This window comes from Oncorhynchus kisutch, linkage group LG13 (genome assembly GCF_002021735.2).
Source record: "Oncorhynchus kisutch isolate 150728-3 linkage group LG13, Okis_V2, whole genome shotgun sequence".
Taxonomy (NCBI): domain Eukaryota; kingdom Metazoa; phylum Chordata; class Actinopteri; order Salmoniformes; family Salmonidae; genus Oncorhynchus; species Oncorhynchus kisutch.
The window spans coordinates 72,979,098-72,999,215 of record NC_034186.2 but is presented as its reverse complement, the minus strand read 5'-3'; the positions used below and the strand labels follow the sequence as shown (position 1 = coordinate 72,999,215).

General features: G+C 43.0%; 2 protein-coding genes across 2 annotated transcripts; both read left to right on the top strand.

Moving 5' to 3' along the window:
• The first annotated feature begins 498 nt into the window (after positions 1-498).
• Positions 499-7,593, top strand: LOC109879274 (cation-dependent mannose-6-phosphate receptor-like). Its single transcript, XM_020471453.2, has 7 exons — positions 499-888; positions 2,254-2,432; positions 2,798-2,964; positions 3,141-3,250; positions 3,436-3,566; positions 3,962-4,088; positions 5,205-7,593. The coding sequence occupies exons 1-7, from the start codon at positions 883-885 to the stop codon at positions 5,325-5,327; spliced, it is 843 nt and encodes a 280-aa protein (XP_020327042.1). The 5' UTR covers positions 499-882; the 3' UTR covers positions 5,328-7,593.
• Positions 7,594-7,682: 89 nt separating this feature from the next.
• LOC109883833 (general transcription factor II-I repeat domain-containing protein 2-like) lies at positions 7,683-10,342 on the top strand. Its single transcript, XM_020475856.2, has one exon. The coding sequence runs from the start codon at positions 8,191-8,193 to the stop codon at positions 10,000-10,002; it is 1,812 nt and encodes a 603-aa protein (XP_020331445.1). The 5' UTR covers positions 7,683-8,190; the 3' UTR covers positions 10,003-10,342.
• Positions 10,343-20,118: the final 9,776 nt, after the last annotated feature.

Sequence of the window (20,118 nt, the reverse complement as noted above, 5' to 3'; positions counted from 1 at the left end):
CCCCATGTGCATTTGCAAACTGTAGTCTGGCTTTTTTATGGCGGTTTTGGAGCAGTGACTTCTTACTTGCTGAGCGGCCTTACAGGTTATGTTGATATAGGACTCGTTTTACTGTGGATAGAGATACTTTTGTACCTGTTTTGCTCCAGCATCTTCACAAGGTCCTTTGCTGTTGTTCTGGGATTGATTTTCACTTTTCGCACCAAAGTACGATCATCTCTAGAAGACAGAGCGCATCTCCTTCCTGAACGGTATGACAACTTTGTGGTCCCCTGGTGTTTATACTTGGGTACTATTGTTTGTACAGATGAACGTGATACCTTGCTCGATTTAAAAAAAAGAAATCTCACTGTTTAGGAGTGCAAAAGCAATTGAGTTATTGCACACACACACACACACACTTCACAGAGTAGGTGTTCCCTAACATAAATATGCAGATGTATACTAGAACGCGCCAATAGGATATCGCTAGCGCGTGCTTGCTCTGCCCCCTACGACTCATTTGATACCATTTGAAACGACAAGCTGTGGTCTATCTTGGTTTAGTTACATCTTTGCTACAGTCACATGCGTTTCCTTGTTTAGTTCCACTTCCGCATCTCACATAAAGTAACGCTAGACGCTGTATAATGATTTTATAGCATAAATCGTTTACTTTAAAGTACAATTTATAGCGGACTGTTAACGAACATGATTTCGTAATTGTGCGTGATCGAAATTGATTACCAGGTGTTAGTCTGTTGCATTTGCAAGACAAAACAGGGGACAGTGTCCAGTTTAGCTAGCTTAGCTTTCTTTTGCTAGCTACTTGATCAGCTAGGTTGTAGCCATTTCAACCTAACCCAACCAACACTTCGGAATAACTGGCTACATCTTTTCGGAATGAAGGTATGTCTAAAAGTTGTTTGTGTTACAGTATCAGCCGCGGCTAGGGGTGGATTCAGGATGCGTAACGTTCTAAAACGTTTCAAAAGTTGCATGACAGCTGCTTTGTTAATTACAGCTTTATCATCTATTTCGCAATGATTTACGGAAAACTGAACACCGTGGTAGATATCTTCGACAGTTTTGCCTTGAGCGCTCACGGAACGTTGCAGAAACCATCCTGAATGTACCTTAGGTCGTGGGTGTGCAAGTCAAGATGGCGGGATAGTTTCATTTCCTCCTGCAAACAGAGATGTTATGCCGCATTTAAAACAACTGTAAACTCGGAAATCTCAAACTTCTGAGCGTTCGAGACAACTGGGAACTCAGGGGAAGAAACGAGCTCCGATCGTTATTTTTTTTAAACTGTCCGCCTAATTCTAACTATAACTAGGGCCTTTTTCAAGAGCTCCGAGTTGTAGATCACTGACGTCATGATTTTACTTGGTATTTTTCCGAGTTCCCAGTGCTCTTGAACGCACCATTTTTGAAAGCAGCCTAGCTGCGTCATTTTACTTGTCAGAGTTCATTTGGTCTGACTCGCTGTTGTAGTAGAGTTTTGTCATGGTAGGCCTACTTGCTCATGAGATGTGTCTCTGTCTTAGGAATCACAGAAATAGTGACAGTGTACAAAACAATAGGACACCTTCCAAATATTGAGTTGCACCCCCATTCTCAGAACAGCCTCAATTCATTGGGGGCATGGACTCTACAAGATGTCGAAAGCGTTCCACAGGGATGCTGGCCCATGTTGACTCCAGTGCTTCCCGCAGTTGTGTCAAGTTGGCTTAATGCCCTTTTGGGTGAAGGACCATTCATGATATACACAGAACTGTTGAGCGTGGAAAAACCCAGCAGCAGTGTTGCAGTTGTTGACTCACTCAAACCGGTGTGCCTGGGCACCTACTGCCATACCCCATTCAAAGGCACTTAAATATTTTGTCTTGCCCATTCACTCTCTAATTGGCACAATCCATGTCCTTAAAAATCCTTCATTAACCTGTCTCATCCCCTTCATCTATATTAATTGAAGTGGATTTAACAGGTGACATCAATAAGGGATCATAGCTTTCACCTGGTCAATATGTAATGGAAAGAGCTGGTGTTCCTAATGTTTTGTACAATCATTGTAAATATCACATGGCAGGTGTTTTTTCTCAGTAGTCCTACTGCAGCGTTTAAAAGTGCAGCACTCGTGTACTGCTTTTATCGGTGTCACTGTGTCAAATGAATTGGTTAGACAATGAATCAGTCATGCAGTGAAACAGACCAAATAAGCCTTACTAAGTATATTATTGTAATCATGTACCATTTATATATTTCCCCCAGGTGTCCATGTCCCCCCCACACACAGCGACGTCTGTGCGGCTGTTAGTTCTGGCTGTTCAGCTGGTCCTGTTGGTGTGTGGAAGCCAGGCCCGTGACGACACCAAGAGGTGTAAGCTGTTCTCTGAGTCCCCGGCAGAACGGAAGGTCCTCGGTCTTCTAGAACCGCTCACTAACAAGACGTAAGGAATGACTGTTTTAGAAATGGAAGAAAACATAGAAATATCTGTGGTATATCCTATTGCTTTACCAGGTGAGGGGTATCAAAGCAATTGTTTATCAGCCAAAAAGTAAGACTCCACGCACACTGACGTCCATTGCTTGTGGAGATGAAATTATAATTTGTCAGCTGTCACAGAAATGAGCCTTGCATGATGATATAAAAGGGTTATTGTTCCGCAGTCAGGAGGCCACATTAAGCTTGGAAACTCCCTTAGTTTTCATGTTCCAGAGTGTTAATTTTAGTCTACCTCACTCATGTACCATCACACGTAACACTTATACAAGGTAAAGTTACCTCTTTTTTTCACGGTTTCCTTGGTTACAGTTTCTCTGTGGAGACTACAAGCGACAAGGAGAGATACACGTACCAGTTCCAGGTGTGTGGGGATGTGGGGAAAACGGTAGGAGCGGGACTCGTTCAGATCGGCCATACCGAGAAAAAAGTTGAGACCGTGCTTGGCCTGTACACTGTAACACAGGCCATCGGAGGAAGTAAGAATGTCCAGGTTCTATATCTTCTTCTTTTTTAAAGTCATGTGGCGGTCGTATCAGTGTGTTATATTATAGTATCTCTGTAAGTCAGCTCTAGCATGACCAGATATAGTGATGCCCTTTCTCTCTCCCCTCCCATCTCTCTCTCGCTCTCTGCTACCCATCACCCCCTACAGGTGACTGGGTGATGTTGATCTACAGCAACGGCACCACGTATAACGGCCACTGTTCCAAGGAGATGAGGAAAGCCATTGTCATGATCTCCTGCAACAGAGGAGTGGAAATGGTGAGAGAGGGAAGGGAGGGTTTGGTCTGTATTCTTCAATGTCTGTAGATCACTGTGGTGTGATGATTTGACTTGCCAATCTCCCTCTCTCACTGTCACACACTGATGCACACCTCTACATCCCCTCCTATCGTCCTCCCTCTTGCTCAAACCTCTTTCTGTCTCTCTCCCCATGTATCTCTTAGGGGAAGCTGGAAGTGGTGTTGGAGGAGAGGGAGAGGGACAGGGACTGTTTCTATCTGTTTGAACTGGACTCCAGTGCGGTCTGTCCTGCTCTGCCATCCCAGCTCAGTGCAGGCTCCATAATACTCATCATGTTAGTACTAACATTATGCATCCTTCCTGATTACACACATTCCGGTGACTACAGAAATACTCAGACTTATCCCCAACCCACTGACTGGCACGCAGGGTAGCAACCAAAGCTCTCCATTTCTCTCTCTAACAAATACTCAATACCCTATGAAATGGACTTGTCATTTGCTCACAACAAACAAAGCTACAAGACCAAGCAAAACGGATCATATTTACATTTATTGGTATTCATTATAATAATGGTCTCTAATTTACTCAACACTTAACACAGCAGAACACCAGAATAATTTTCACTGTGAATCATTGTGATGTTTGTTTATATGTCAATTAATGGGATGAGTTTCCAACTGGGGATTTGACACCTTTTTAAAATGTTTATTCATTCCTCTGTCCCAGTGGGTTCGTCCTCTTGTCAGTGTACCTCATTTGTGGATTCCTCTACCAGCGGTTGATTGTCGGGGCCAAAGGGTTGCAGCAGTTCCCCAACTATGTCTTCTGGACGGAGGTTGGCAACCTGGCAGCGGTGAGTGTTTGTAGAAGTCACATCACTGTCTCACGTCAGGCGGCGTCACTACTACGTGAAGCTCGTCCCTCAACCGTTCTGTCTTGTAGGACGAGGACCTAATCGAAAAAAAATCTAGATTTTGCTCATCCGCCTAACACTAATGGCTAATTCTGAAAATCACTCCTCTCTTGGTAGCTATGATGTGCTGGCTACTATGGCATATCCCGTTCGGTCAGCTGAGCAAACCTGCTCCAGCTAGCTGCCCAGTGCAAGGTGTTTGAATGGCCATACAGTAGCTAGTTTGCCAGCTTGTTGATGAAGTACGGCAGCAAAGTTCTGGGGCTGTTCTCAGAAATCAGCATGTATCTGATTCGGACAGACGGCACTGTGCCTCGCTACTTTGGAACATTTGGCCAACTCGATAATGTCGCAGAGAGCAGTAGAACTCGACGCGCTAATGACGGCAGAACAGATATCATGAAAACGGATTTATCCATTAGCTGGAACTTCACTGCACTAGCTAACTAGAGGGAGTATTCAGCATGGAGTGTGTGAACTGGTGGTGTTAGCATTCCTGCCTTTCATTTCATATGGATTGATTTGAGACTGGTTCAGTAAGCAGACAGCTAGCAAATGTCTGCACATTTCAAATTTCATAAATACTGATTCTACCACCACAAAATACCTAGCTAGAGAATTAGGTAGTGAAAACTTGCTCATGAAAAAACATCAATATTAGCTACAGGTTTATTGTTTTTATTGGTATGATTAACTCTGACTCTTTTTTTGAGGATGAAAGGGGTTTTAGTGGACTATGTCAACTTGGTAACATCTTCAAGCTTCTTTCTAGCTATGCCATGAGTGTTTGCGAGTTATGAGATAGCGCAACGGCCATCTGCACTGAACTATCTGACGTGAGACTATGGACGTCACATATCTCTCTGGTACAATCCTAAACCAAACCCTATCCCCTACGAGTGTTTTAGGTTGGAAGAGGTTATATGGGTTGATTTGGGATTCAGGGTCTATGTTGAAGGCCACAATTATGCATTACTTGAGGGCACTTCGCTGTTCTATTGAGGACTGGGATTGGCTAGTCAGTCATAACACTCACTCTCTCTCCCTCACCCTCAGGATGGATGTAACGTTGTGTGTAGAACACAGGGCCCCGAAGAGGAACCTCCCACATACAGGGGTGTGTCCACAGAGCCAGAGGAGGAGCCAGAAGAGAGGGATGACCACTTGCTTCCCATGTGATCTGATGTCAGTAGTGGGAGGGATCTATCCCGTGTAAAGCTTTTGACACTTCGGATAGATATTGCCCTTAGGCACAGATCTAGGATCATCACTTACTCTCTCCAAGTCCGGAGAAACTGACCTCAGTTCAGTGTCTAGGCGCAACGTCATCCTAGTTCATTTTGACAGTTTCAGGGATGAGTTTAGAGGTGGGCACACCAGTTTATGGAAGGCTGGAGGATTTGTGACATCCAGGATTCCTAAACACTTAGTTAATTATATTATATGGTAAGTCACCTGCCCTGGTTTGCATGGCCCAGGTGTCATTATTTGGAGGTGGCAACAAAACCTGGATACACTTTTTTTTTCCTTTCATGAACTGGAGTGGCCACCTCTGGATGGAGAGTGACGTCTCAGACAGACTCTGTTACATCTGGTTCATCTGGCACAATACAAGGTGTCGTTACTACGCAGCCACAAAGTCATGAAACCCCACCTATTTCTACAATGTATCTTTTAAACCTAACTAACCTTAACCAAATGGATAACCTGATGCCTAACCCTGACCTTTAAATTGAGACCAAAAGCACAATTTTGTTTTCATGAATTTTCACAATAGAGCCAATGTTGACTTTGTGACTTCGTTATCTAGTGGAAACCGTAAGGCCTTTCTACATGACTGACGTGTTACTGCTGTCACAATGCAACCATAGGAACAGTTTCTAACACTCCCATCCAGTTTGTTTCAGTAGCTGATGGCTGTGTACTGACTCGTAGGTCACACTTTATTTGAAGGTCTGCTTATACATTGCTTAGAATAATTTTTACATAGTAATATCACAGTAAGTGAAAAAGCAGGCTTTTGTTCACGATTTATATGCTTACAGGTCATTGTAATAAATTGTTTACATTTAAAACGGTTAGATATGTTTACTATTGTTAATAAATAAATAAACACACTATCACTTAGCCTAAAATTTATGAATGGGTAAAAATATTGAATAATGACCTTCAAATTCAGTTGGACTACAGTACAGAGCCATTTCATCCAATGCACTGCTAGACATACACATTTACTCTGTGTTGCTATTTTAGAGTAGGATGCTGACTGGGCCTTGACCAAAATGTACTTCTGACCCGTTCTACCTTTTCCTTAGCTATTTGAAGAGTAGGCTTGGAACCAATTCCATTTTAATTCTGTTCCCATCAGTTCACTTCCTATGTTGACAAAATTGAAATGGCATTGACCCCAAACTATGGTACTGAGTAGTAGCTGTGTTCATAACCAAGTGGGAAGGTGGTAATTACCAGTTGTGAAGTCGTAAATACCAGTTGGATACGTTTCATGTTCTTTGAATTTGTTGGGAAACGCTGATTGGCTAATGGCCAACAGGTGGCGTCAACTGTAAATTAAAAGTACAGCTTTCACGCTTGTAAACAAATTAGTGTTCAAAAACCATATTAATATATTTTTTAGAAATAATGTTTTGTTGCATTTAACAGCCAAAAATTATATTATTCGAGGTAATTTTCTTATAGGTGACGTCAGAGGTCACCGTGAGGGAGAAGTCGGAGCTCAGGGATGATAGACAAGTTTCCCATTAGTAATTACCAGTTGGAATGGTGTTCAAGTGGGTTTTTCCCAGTCATATGTGGTAAATGCCACCTTCTCACTTGGTTATGAACGCATTATTAATGATACTGAGGATATTGATTATGTTTAGGGTTTTGTAATATAATGCTGTGATTGAACAGGTCCTTCATAAGGCAACAGAAGGCACTTTTGTGTTCAACAGTAAAATGGAACTTAAGTAATTTATATAATCATGAAAAATACACATGTACTATCTGTGACATGTGGGTGAATGTTTTTTAAAATTTTGTTTTTGTTTCTTTGTGGTGTTTTAAAAACAAAAAAACTTAGCCCATGTCACTCGCTTAGTTCAATCAAGATGGCATTAGTTAGACCCGACCCAGGACAACAGGCCCCAATGAGATGTGGCGAAATGGATCAGAACTAAACCAGGTCTGGGTTCAAAGGATTTGGTCAGTTCTGACTTTGGCTTTAGTTTGTGATGCTGTTTGTACTTGCAGAAGAGGGGAAGAGTAAAAGAGAATTTGCTTAGTTTGTTTTGTGCTTTTGCATCAAATTAAATATGAATTGTGTTTTATTACAGTTCTGAATCTGTCATGTATGACAAGTTTTAGTGTGCTGGCGTGTTTGCAGGGACAATTAACTCCCAAAGCAACGCAATGTAAAACATAATAAATATATTTTTAAAACGATTGCTCTTTGTATGTACTGATAAAATATGATTTATATTTAAGCAATAAGGCCTGAGGGGGTGTGATATATGTCCAATATACCACTGCTAAGGGCTGTTCTAATGCACGGTGCAACGCAGAGTACCTGAATACAGCCCTTAGCTGTGGTATATTGGTCAAATACTGTACCACAAAAACCCCAAGGTGCCTTATTGCTATTATAAACTAGTTACCAATGTAATTAGAACATTAAAAAGTAGTTTTTGTCATACCAGTAGTATATGGTCTGATATACCACAGCTTTCCGCCAATCAGCATTCAGGGCTCGAACCACCCCAGTATATAAACATGATCTAGATCATGGGTGTCAAACTCTGGCCCGTGGGCCAAATTTGGCCCGCGGGGTAATTATATTTGGCCCGCGAGACAATACCAAATTACTACTAGAGCTGGCCTGCCGGTATTATACAGCGCATTCACCACTAATACTACGAATCCCATAATGCTCTGCTGTTTTCGCGCGCCAATCAGGACAGGACCCAGAAACGCTCTCTCCTCTGTGACAGTAGTCATAGCAACATAGACGCTACAACTGTCAGCGAGCTAACCCTTCCCAAAAATGGCGAAAAGAAAGGCAGAAAACAGGAGCTTTCTGGACAAGTGGGAGGCAGAATATCTGTTTACATATGTAAAAGACAAACCTGTTTGTCTTGTTTGTGGAGTCAACGTGGCTGTAAGTAAGGAGTACAACATTAGACGACACTATGAAACGAAACACCATGACAAATACAAGGACCTGGACATGACTCAAAGGAGCCAGAAAGTAGAGGAGATGAAAAGAAGTTTGGTTTCACAACAGAATATGTTTAAAAAAGCCACATCACAAAGCGAGGCTGCTGTAAAGGCTAGTTATATAGTGGCAGCAGAGATCGCAAAATCAGCCCGGCCCTTTAATGAGGGAGAGTTCATGAAAAAGTGCATGATGAAGGTTTGTGACCTCGTATGCCCAGAGAAAAAACAAGCATTTTCAAACGTGAGCCTGAGCAGGAACACAGTAGCTGATCACACATGTGATCTTGCCACCAATCTGTATGACCAGCTGATGGAAAAGGGAAAAGATTTTGTTGCGTTCTCCCTCGCTGTGGATGAGAGCTGCGACGCATCTGATACTGCTCAGCTGTCAGTCTTCATCCGTGGAGTGGACTCAAATCTGTGTGTTACGGAGGAGCTATTAGGATTCAAATCAATGCATGGCACAACCACAGGAAAGGAAATCTTTGAGGAGGTTTCCAAATGTGTAACTGAAATAAAGCTGCCGTGGGATAAACTCGTTGGATTAACGACTGATGGTGCGCCAGCGATGTGCGGTAAAAAGAGTGGACTGGTGGGCATGGTTCGGGAGAAGATGCGGGAAGAGAACTGTGCAGGTGAGCTAACTGTTTACCACTGCATCATACATCAGGAAGCACTGTGTGCCAAAGCCCTAAAGATGGAACATGTTATGACCACAGTAACACAGGTAGTTAACTTTATAAGAGCCAAAGGTCTAAATCACCGCCAGTTTAAATCTTTTCTGGAGGAGTGTGGTTCGGAATACGCAGACGTGCCGTATCACACAGAGGTGAGATGGCTAAGCAGAGGAAAAGTACTGAACAGATGTTTCGAGCTGCGTGAGGAAATATGTCAATTCCTGGAAACCAAAGAGAAGGATACAGCAGAGCTCCGGGAGCAAAAGTTCCTGTGTGAGCTGGCCTTTCTCTGTGACATCTCAAGCCATCTCGATGCGCTGAACCTGCAGCTTCAGGGGCGGGGGCGCATCATCACAGACATGTACGCTGCAGTGAGGGCCTTCAAAACTAAACTGTGCCTGTGGGAGAATCAGATGATGCAAGGAAACCCTTGCCATTTTCCCTGCTGCCAATCCATAAAAGCGCAGATCTCTACCACCGTGTTCCCATGCGCACAGTTTGCTGAAAAACTCAGTGTTCTCGCCGCTGAGTTTAGCCGGCGATTTGCCGACTTCGATGCCCAGAAATGCAAGTTTGAACTGCTTAGTAATCCCTTCGCAGTTGATGTGGAAAATGCACCAACCAACATCCAAATGGAGCTGATTGAACTCCAGTGCAACGACACGCTGAAGTCAAAGTATGATGCTGTGGGCGCCGCACAGTTTCCACGGTTCATCCCTGACACAATGCCTCAGCTCCGCACCCAAACTGCTCAGATGCTCTCCATGTTCGGCAGCACTTATCTATTCGAGCAACTTTTCTCCTCGATGAAGATGACCAAAACAACTCACAGGAGACGTCTGACTGATGAACATCTTCGCTCGATACTGAGGATTTCTTCAGCTCAGAGCTTGAGCCCAGACATTGATGAACTAGCATCCAAGAAGAGATGCCAGGTACCTGGCTTGGGCACATCAGATTAGACCAGGGTGCAATAATTAACGTTTTCTTTATGCACTTTTTCTTGCTACAAGGCATGGGCTTGAATGGTTGATTGATTTATTATCATTTTATTTGTAAAATTATTAGCCAGTGGAAAAAGTTTATTTTGGTATTTAAATCAGAAGGCTGCAAATAGAAAAGAGGCATACAATTTTTATTTAAATTTTATTTATTTAATAAATGAATGCCATTGATGTGTTTTTTCATTTGAAATTCGATTTTGCATGTCTCCACTATTAAATTATATATTGTATGGTAATAAGCGATGCTTGTTCCATATTCAATGTTAAAGCAAAACTTGTTTGGGTCCATATTAAAAGGTTAATTTGTTCAATGTTGGCCCGTGACTTTGTTCAGGTTTTACATTTTGGCCCACTGGGTATTTGAGTTTGACACCCCTGATCTAGATAATCAATTTTTTTTTCTCCCAGTTTAATAAGTCATATACTAAACCTAAACATACTACCTAATTAATAATAAAAATCACAGTTATTGAGGTTTAGTTTCTCTGGAATATGAGGATGAGGAGGGCTAAGTAGCAAGCCAACACCACCTGGAGTAGGGCCCTCAGCTTGTCCATCTCAGCCTGGACAGAGGGCTCTATCTGCAGGTACAGTGCCTTGCGAAAGTATTCGGCCCCCTTGAACTTTGCGACCTTTTGCCACATTTCAGGCTTCAAACATAAAGATATAAAACTGTATTTTTTTGTGAAGAATCAACAACAAGTGGGACACAATCATGAAGTGGAACGACATTTATTGGATATTTCAAACCTTTTTTAACAAGTCAAAAACTGAAAAATTGGGCGTGCAAAATTATTCAGCCCCTTTACTTTCAGTGCAGCAAACTCTCTCCAGAAGTTCAGTGAGGATCTCTGAATGATCCAATGTTGACCTAAATGACTAATGATGATAAATACAATCCACCTGTGTGTAATCAAGTCTCCGTATAAATGCACCTGCACTGTGATAGTCTCAGAGGTCCGTTAAAAGCGCAGAGAGCATCATGAAGAACAAGGAACACACCAGGCAGGTCCGAGATACTGTTGTGAAGAAGTTTAAAGCCGTATTTGGATACAAAAAGATTTCCCAAGCTTTAAACATCCCAAGGAGCACTGTGCAAGCGATAATATTGAAATGGAAGGAGTATCAGACCACTGCAAATCTACCAAGACCTGGCCGTCCCTCTAAACTTTCAGCTCATACAAGGAGAAGACTGATCAGAGATGCAGCCAAGAAGCCCATGATCATTCTGGACGAACTGCAGAGATCTACAGCTGAGGTGGGAGACTCTGTCCATAGGACAACAATCAGTCGTATATTGCACAAATCTGGCCTTTATGGAAGAGTGGCAAGAAGAAAGCCATTTCTTAAAGATATCCATAAAAAGTGTTGTTTAAAGTTTGCCACAAGCCACCTGGGAGACACACCAAACATGTGGAAGAAGGTGCTCTGGTCAGATGAAACCAAAATTGAACTTTTTGGCAACAATGCAAAACGTTATGTTTGGCGTAAAAGCAACACAGCTCATCACCCTGAACACACCATCCCCACTGTCAAACATGGTGGTGGCAGCATCATGGTTTGGGGCTGCTTTTCTTCAGCAGGGACAGGGAAGATGGTTAAAATTGATGGGAAGATGGATGGAGCCAAATACAGGACCATTCTGGAAGAAAACCTGATGGAGTCTGCAAAAGACCTGAGACTGGGACGGAGATTTGTCTTCCAACAAGATAATGATCCAAAACATAAAGCAAAATCTACAATGGAATGGTTCAAAAATAAACATATCCAGGTGTTAGAATGGCCAAGTCAAAGTCCCGACCTGAATCCAATCGAGAATCTGTGGAAAGAACTGAAAACTGCTGTTCACAAATGCTCTCCATCCAACCTCACTGAGCTCGAGCTGTTTTGCAAGGAGGAATGGGAAAACATTTCAGTCGCTCGATGTGCAAAACTGATAGAGACATACCCCAAGCGACTTACAGCTGTAATTGCAGCAAAAGGTGGCGCTACAAAGTATTAACTTAAGGGGGCTGAATAATTTTGCACGCCCAATTTTTCAGTTTTTGATTTGTTAAAAAAGGTTGAAATATCCAATGTCGTTCCACTTCATGATTGTGTCCCACTTGTTGTTGATTCTTCATAAAACTGTATTTTTTTGTATCTTTATGTTTGAAGCCTGAAATGTGGCAAAAGGTCGCAAAGTTCAAGGGGGCCGAATACTTTCGCAAGGCACTGTAACTCCAGTGGGAGTCCCTGGGAGGGTTCCCTCCCTGGTGGTAGTGTCTCACAATCATCACCTCTCTCTTCATCTGAGAACACTTTTCCACCTCCCCCTCCCTATTCAGAATGTACATGTAGGTCTGGACCTGGTAGCTGTACTGGTTACTGTTGGGAATTGTAGTGACCAGTTTCCCAACCATGTTGCCGGTAGTGCTTTTGCATTCGATCACGGGCTGTTCACGTTTCTTCTTTTCAGCGGCTTTTCCGTTTTTTCCAGAATTGCCCGTCTGGATTTGGGCCAGGAAGTCCAACCTTCCGCTGAGGAATCCATACTAAACTTTTGTTGCCTTTGGTGTATAATGCGGTCTTGGTTCCACCTGACCCGTCCTCTCCCAGCTCATGAAAGAACTTGAGCATTTCCAACTCCTCTGCTTTATTCTGGAAGAACATACCGAACCTCCAAGGCCCGGGTGACACTCCGTTCCTCCAAAACACTGACTCGTCACAATACTCTTTGCTCTCAATGTCTTTCACATTCACTGGCTCCTTTAGTCACTATCGAAGACCCCCACCTCCAACCTAGCCCAACTCCTGGTGGCAGCACTGGTGTACATCGCCTGTGTTGAGACAGCCATATCACCCATGTACCTATTCCTCAGCCTGTGTTGGTCTTGCTCCCCCTCCAGTGTTTCCTACGCTGTTCTTCATCATCCTCTTGGTCAAAGAAGAGGAGTTTTGTGATTTGAAGGACCTGGCTGTCCCTTTTAACCTCCCGGCAGCCCAGTTGAGGAACGGCTTTGAACCGGATGTTGAAGTGTTCCAGGTCTGGGATGATGGCCTGGACATCCTGGATTCTGCTCTCCATGTTAGCCAGCTCAATCATCTGTGGGGTTAGGACACCTTCAGGGAGCCTGACGCTCAGTGATTTCATTAGCTGGAGGTAGTCCTGCTGGGTTAGATGTGTCTTCTCCTGGTCTTCCACCAACCACGGTGCTATCTCCTCTCTGTCCTACCTCATTCTCACCCCCTCCTCCCAATCCATCTCTCCCTCCACCTCTTACACCCAAACCTCCATTACCTCTCCCACCCACCCCTCTGTTCACTCTTTCTCTCTTCTCTATCTTCAGTTCTACTGGTTCTACATCTCCCTGGCCTAGACCGTCTATATTTGCAGTCACCCCCTTCCTCTCCTTCCTCCTCTCCCTCGTCTCCCTGGACCTCTGTCCCTTACTTTGAGTTCTTCTCCATTTCCTATCCCTTCGACCTCTCCATTCTCTCTAACATTTTTATTTTCCATTTGTGACACTTATAATCGATTTGATTACTAGCTCTGTTCCTCTGCTTGCATCTCCCCCCCCCCCCCCCCCCCTCTGTATTTACTCCATGCTGCTCCTACTCTGCCTCCCCCCTTTCCAACACCGGTCTTTGCACCCTTTCCTCCAATATTTTCCTGACCTAGAGCACATTTTTCTGCCCTACTCCCCCTCCCTTCGCTTCTCTTTCCCTTAACTGGAGATCTTAATTCCTCACCTCCTTCGGCACTACCTCCTTTCCCCCTTGTCTGTCGCTCCTTCACTCCTCTATTTCCCATTCTTCCTCCTCTGCCAAAGATACGTTCTCATGTGGAAGCCTGTCATGTTGGCCAGAGTTACGGTCAGAAACTCTAGCCTCTGTAGTGGATGGAAATGGAAAATAAAAAGAAAGACCCGTTTGGTTTGATGAAGTGACTCACAATCAGACAAACCTCAAAGTAGAGAAGACTGGGATCTGCCAGCCCACTATTTCACAATATCCTCTCTCACTCTTGTCAGTTTATTTTCTCCATGACAGTGTTGTAATCATTGTCATATGCTTAAAAGAGGCAACTCCCAATGTAAAGTGGTGTGGACCTATTGATACAAAAAATAAATGACATCAAATTTCATCCATTCTGATAAAAATGCCTCTAATATCAACAACAATGACTACAAATAAAAGAAACACAAAACATACATCAATATTTTTCCAGAGCAGTTAAAGATATTGAACAGGCCCCAAAGCAGTTACAAATTCGTAACATATCGTAGAAATTGGAATTTGTAACATCACATGAATTGCAGGAAAAAAGAATGTTGCAAGACGTAAAATATCATACGAAATGGATGACTTTATTCTCGGGGACCTGTTTTGGCTCGTGAGCTCTACTTTCAAAACTACTGGCTGAAATGATAAAGATTACACGTTTCCCTTTTATGTTGTATAAAATAGCAAAGTAGACCTTCTTACTCACTGAAATAGGTAGGCAAAACAATCAACTTTACTGACACACAAGTATAAAAAAAAGTGATTTTCAAAGGTATTGGGACAGTGATCATTTTTTGTCTTGGCTCTTCACTCCAGCACTTTGGATTTGAAATGATACAATAAAGTGCCGACTGTCAGGTTTAATTTGAGGGTATTTTCATCCATATTGATGAAACGTTTAGAAATTACCACACTTTTTGTACATAGTCCCCCCTTGTAGGAGACCAAAAGTATTGGGACAAATTCACTTATGTGTATTAAAGTAGTCAAAAGTTTAGTATTTGGTCCCATATTCCTAGCACGCAATGATTACTTCAAGCTTGTGACTCTTCAAACTTGTTGGATGCATTTGCTTTTTGTTTTGGTTATGGTTCTGATAATTTTATGCCCAATAGACATTTATGCTAAATAACGTATTGTGTCATTTTGGAGTCACTTTTATTGTAAATAATAGAATATGTCTCTAAACACTTCTACATTAATGTGGATACTACCATGAATACGGATAATCCTGAATGAATCGTGAATAATGAGTAAAAGAGTTAGACGCACAAATACAGTATCAACCCCCCCCCCCCCCAAAAAAAATAATAATAATAATAATGCTAACCTCCCCTTTTATTGTCATGGTGTGAGATGTTAGCATGTCTTGGGGGTATGCTATTTGTGCGTCTAACTTTTTTACTCATTATTCACGATTCATTCAAGACTATCCGTAATCATAGTAACATCCACATTACTGTATAAGAGAGGATTTGACAGGTGTAAGCAATATGGTGAAACGTATTCAGAGACTATCAGAGGGCAATGTGGAGCTATTGCCATATTACTAACACCTGTCAAATTGTCTTAGAGCTCCACAAGTGCATGGGTTGTAGAGTCTAGGAGTCCATTTTGGATTGGCCTACTGTTTTTTTAATGTTTTTTTTATTAACAATAAATCAATACAGGAAGTACATGTGGGAACACAAGTATATATACACAATATACAAAGGACAATTGGGCTAGGGGCGGGGCTAGGGGGTACAATATCACATTACACAAGGACCTTAAGGGACATACAGACACTTATTATTCTAACAGCTTTCTTGTTAGTAGAGTATTTCATTGTCTTAAAATACAGTTCAATGGTAAGGTAAGAAAATGTGGTGTTTGTTTGTAAATGTACATTTGTGAATGACATTTGGCCAAAAGAATAATGAAATTAATGACATAAAAATGTTTCAGCTTATTTCTATCATAGGTAAAGAATCCAAGCAGTACATCTCCACATTAGTGTAAGATCTTCATAAATGTGTTCAATTATAAATCTACTGATGTCTTGCCTCAGTTTTCATGAATACAATGCCAAAAAAAGATGCAACACTGTTTCTGGGTGGTCATTACAAAAGGAACAATTTGAGTTGATGTTTTCCTTAGACTTCTTCATATAGTGGTTGGCAGGATAATATGTATGAATAATTTTAAAGGAAACTTCCTTCATTTTTGTTAACAATTAGGTTTGTGTGTGGCAACATCCAAACTTTTTCCCAACAGATATTATCAATAAATCCATTCCAATAAGGCATGACATAAGGTATAGATACAACATCCTGCTGAAACCAGGTTCGTATCGCTCTGTTACTTAATGGACCAAAAGAGAAACAAATCTTTCCTACTGATGAGTCAACAGGGTCAATAGAAGGTAGGCTCTGAGGGGCAGGTCTTGACATGTTCCTGAATAATAAAGCAACACCTGAGGGAATGGTATCTAAAAAAATTGGGAAATCTTTAGGTGTTACAGGGACCTTGTAAAGTGATAAGAATCCTTTATAACTGAGTAAAAGACTAGTTGGCTCACCAATAGGATATTAATTCAGAACCAATATTCTAAAAACATATAACTATTTTTATACAATATATTCCGATTATTCCATATATAATATCTGTGTGGAGAAGAATTATGCTTATGAATTAAGGACCATGACAAGAAAACCTGGCGATGAAAAGCAGAAAGTTTCACTGGAGCTCTGCCAATATTATAATTGCAAACCAACATGAAGTTAAGGCCACCAAAAGTAGAGAAGACATGATGAGGAATGAAATTCCACATAGAAGTGGGTCTTCTTAGGAATTGTTTTATCCAATTAATCTTAAGAAGTATTATTTAAGCTAGTAAATTCCAGAAAATTCAGCCCACCATTCTCATAAGTGTTCATTACAACAGTTTTCCTAATGTAATGGGTATGGTTCCTCCACAGAAAGTTGAAAAGCATCTGGTCTATCTCCTTGCTTATTTTACCGTCAAGATATGAAGATAGAGCGCCATATGTTAGTCTAGAGATACCTTCAGCCTGGGTTATTAGGACTCTACCTTTTAAAGATAAGTCCCTCTGTAGCCATTGGTTTAGCTTCTTCTGGGTTTTTTTAATAAGAGGGTTCAAATTTAGCTAGCCTCTAGACATCTGATCCTTTGTAATGGTTATGCCTAAATATGTAAGTTATTTTACTGGAATACCATAATATGAAGGTGTCACACAATCTTTGACAGCTATGAGTTCACATTTATTAATGTTAAGATATAGACCAGATGCTTTGGAATTGTATCACATTGATTGATATGGGAATTTGGTTAGCGTCTTTCAGAAAAAGTGTAGTATCGTCAGCCAGCTGGCTTATTATAATTTCTTTACCAGCTATGGAAATACCTTGGACAGGACTATTATTTAAAGAAAGAAGTTGGGTGATCAATAAAAACAGGTACAGAGAGATAGGACAACCTTGCCTAATTCCTCTCTTTAACTCAAATCTAGGTGAGGTGCCATATTTCAATTTGATAGAGCTGTTACCATTTGTATAGAGTCTTAATAGCCTTACGAAAAAATCCCCAAAGCCAAGTCTCTCAAGGGAGTGGAAGAGGAACTGATGCTCTACTATGTCAAATCCTTTATAAAAAATCTAAAAAATAATATGAAGCTATCCTCGGTTATTAGGTCTGAGTAGTCAGGTATGTCTAATACTAGTCTGATTGTAACGTTCGTCGTCTTCCTCTGATGAGGAGTAAAAGAGGTCGGACCAATTTGCAGAGTGGTAAGTGTCCATTTTAATAAGACAAACTGAAAACCACAAAAATACAAAATAACAAAGTGAAACAAACGAAACGGTCCCTTGTGGTAACAAACACGGACAATAATCACCCACAACTCAAAAGTGAAACCAGGCTACCTAAATATGGTTCTCAATCAGGGACAACGATTGACAGCTGCCTCTGATTGAGAACCATACCAGGCCAAACACAGAAATATCTAATCATAGAAAAACTAACATAGACAACCCACCCAACTCACGCCCTGACCATACTAAAACAAAGACATAATAAAAGAACTAAGGTCAGAACATGACAGTACCCCCCCCCCCAACGGTGCGGACTCCGCAAAACCTAAACCTATAGGGGAGGGTCTGGGTGGGTGTCTATCCGCGGTGGCGGCTCTGGGCCCCACCCCACCATAGTCCTTCTCCGCCTCTTTACCCGCCTCCGTGGCCTCTTTAACGCGGTGACCCTTGCCGCCGACCTCGGACTGGGGACCCAAGCCACAGGTCCAGAATGGATGGGAGATTCCGGCAGCTCTGGCGCGAAGGGCGATTCCGGCAGCGCCGGCGATCCCGGCGGCTCCTGGCTGACTGACGGCCCCGGCGGCTCCTGGCTGACGGGCGGCTCCGGCAGCTCAGGACAGACGGGAGACTCCGGCAGCTCCGGACAGACGGGCGGCTCCGGCAGCTCAGGACAGACGGGAGACTCCGGCAGCTCCGGACAGACGGGAGACTCCGGCAGCTCCGGACAGACGGGAGACTCCGGCAGCTCCGGACAGACCCGGAGACTCCGGCAGCTCCGGACAGACCCGGAGACTCCGGCAGCTCCGGACAGACGGGAGACTCCGGCAGCTCAGGATAGACGGGAGACTCTGGCAGCGCTGGGCAGGAGGAAGACTCTGACAGCGCTGGGCAGGAGGAAGACTCTGACAGCGCTGAGCAGGCGGGAGCACCTGTAGGAAGGAGATGGAGAGACAGCCTGGTGCAGGGGGCTGCCACCGGAGGGCTGGTACATGGAGGTGGCACCGGATAGACCGGACCGTGAAGGCGCACTGGAGCTCTTGAGCACCGAGCCTGCCCAACCCTACCTGGCTGAATGCTCCCCGTAGCCAGGCCAGTGCGGCGAGGTGGAATAGCCCGCACTGGGCTGTGCTGGCGAACCGGGGACACCATGGGTAGGGATGGTGCCATGTACCCCGGCCCGAGGAGACACACTGGAGACCAGATGCCCTGAGCCGGCTTCATGGCACCTGGCTCGATGCCCACTCTAGCCCGGCCGATACGAGGCGCTGCTACGTACCGCACCGGGTTATGCCTGCGCACCGGGGACACCGTGATCCTCACGGCATAACACAGTGCCTGCCTGGTCCCTCTCTCTCCACGGTAAGCATGGGGAGTTGGCGCAGGTCTCCTACCTGACTTCGCCACCCTCCCCGTGTGCCTCCCCCCAAGACATTTTTGGGATTGCCTCTCGGGCTTCCAGCCGCGCTGCCTCCTCATACCACCGCCTCTCGGCTTTCGCTGCCTCCAGCTCAGCCTTGGGGCGGCGATATTCTCCAGCCTGTGGCCAGGGTCCCTTTCCGTCCAGAAAAGAACTAAGGTCAGAACGTGGCACTGATATTGTTAGAAATATGTCTGTTCCTCATAAAGCCAGACTGTGTTTCATCAATGATTGCATCCAGGACTTCTTCTATTATTTTTGCAAGTGGTAAGCCTAATATCTTATAGTCATTGTTAAGAAGACAAATTGGATGCCAGTTATTGATGAGCAGCACTTATTTTTTAGGCTTAGGTATCAGAGTTATTAACCCCTGAGAACATTGTTTTTAATACTCTCTAAAAAAAAAGACTTCAAATAGGAAGGGAGCTACTTGTTCAGAAAATAATTTGTATAATTCTGATACAATTCCATCAACACCTGGTGATTTATTGTTCTTTAGATGTTTGGTAGACTCTATAATCTCTTCAACTTTGATGGGTTCATCACACTGTTTAGATTCTATATCACTGATAGAGTGAACATTTCAGTGAGTCAAAAACATATATGTGGATTCCTGACAATACGTAGAGCTATACAAATTTCTGTAAAAATTGCTACAGTATTTAGCGATTAATTTGGGGTCTGTAATAACACCATCAATGTTTAATTTATGGATAGTGTTATTTGTAGAGTGAAATATCTAAAGTCTAAAGAAATGGGATGAATTCTGTTCTCCCTCCTAAATCCATTTTTCCTAGATCTAATAAAGGCTCCTTCTGCTTTGAATCTATATATATTATCCAGTTAATGTTGTAACTCAATCAGTTCCACCTTCTCCTCCCCGAGAGGCCTGCTGGGGACCTCTGAGAAAGGGACGTTATCTTAATGATCACCTTTTCCTCATCAGCTCTTCTGGTCTTAGCAAGATTACTACCACATTTTCTAAGGTATTTGGACACCTAAAATTTAAAGAGCTCGCAGTTCTTGCAATAATTGGATTGGGCTACTGTTCTGTCTCTGATGCATCTCAATGACGTAAT

What these genes read in the sequence shown, in the direction of transcription:
- LOC109879274 (XM_020471453.2), top strand. An exon ending in GGCTCCATAATACTCATCAT is followed by an intron (nt 3,567 to 3,961) that starts GTTAGTACTAAC and finishes CCTCTGTCCCAG; the next exon opens with TGGGTTCGTCCTCTTGTCAG. An exon ending in AGGTTGGCAACCTGGCAGCG is followed by an intron (nt 4,089 to 5,204) that starts GTGAGTGTTTGT and finishes CCTCACCCTCAG; the next exon opens with GATGGATGTAACGTTGTGTG.
- LOC109883833 (XM_020475856.2), top strand. Translation starts at nt 8,191, where the DNA reads ATGGCGAAAAGAAAGGCAGAAAACAGGAGCTTTCTGGACAAGTGGGAG.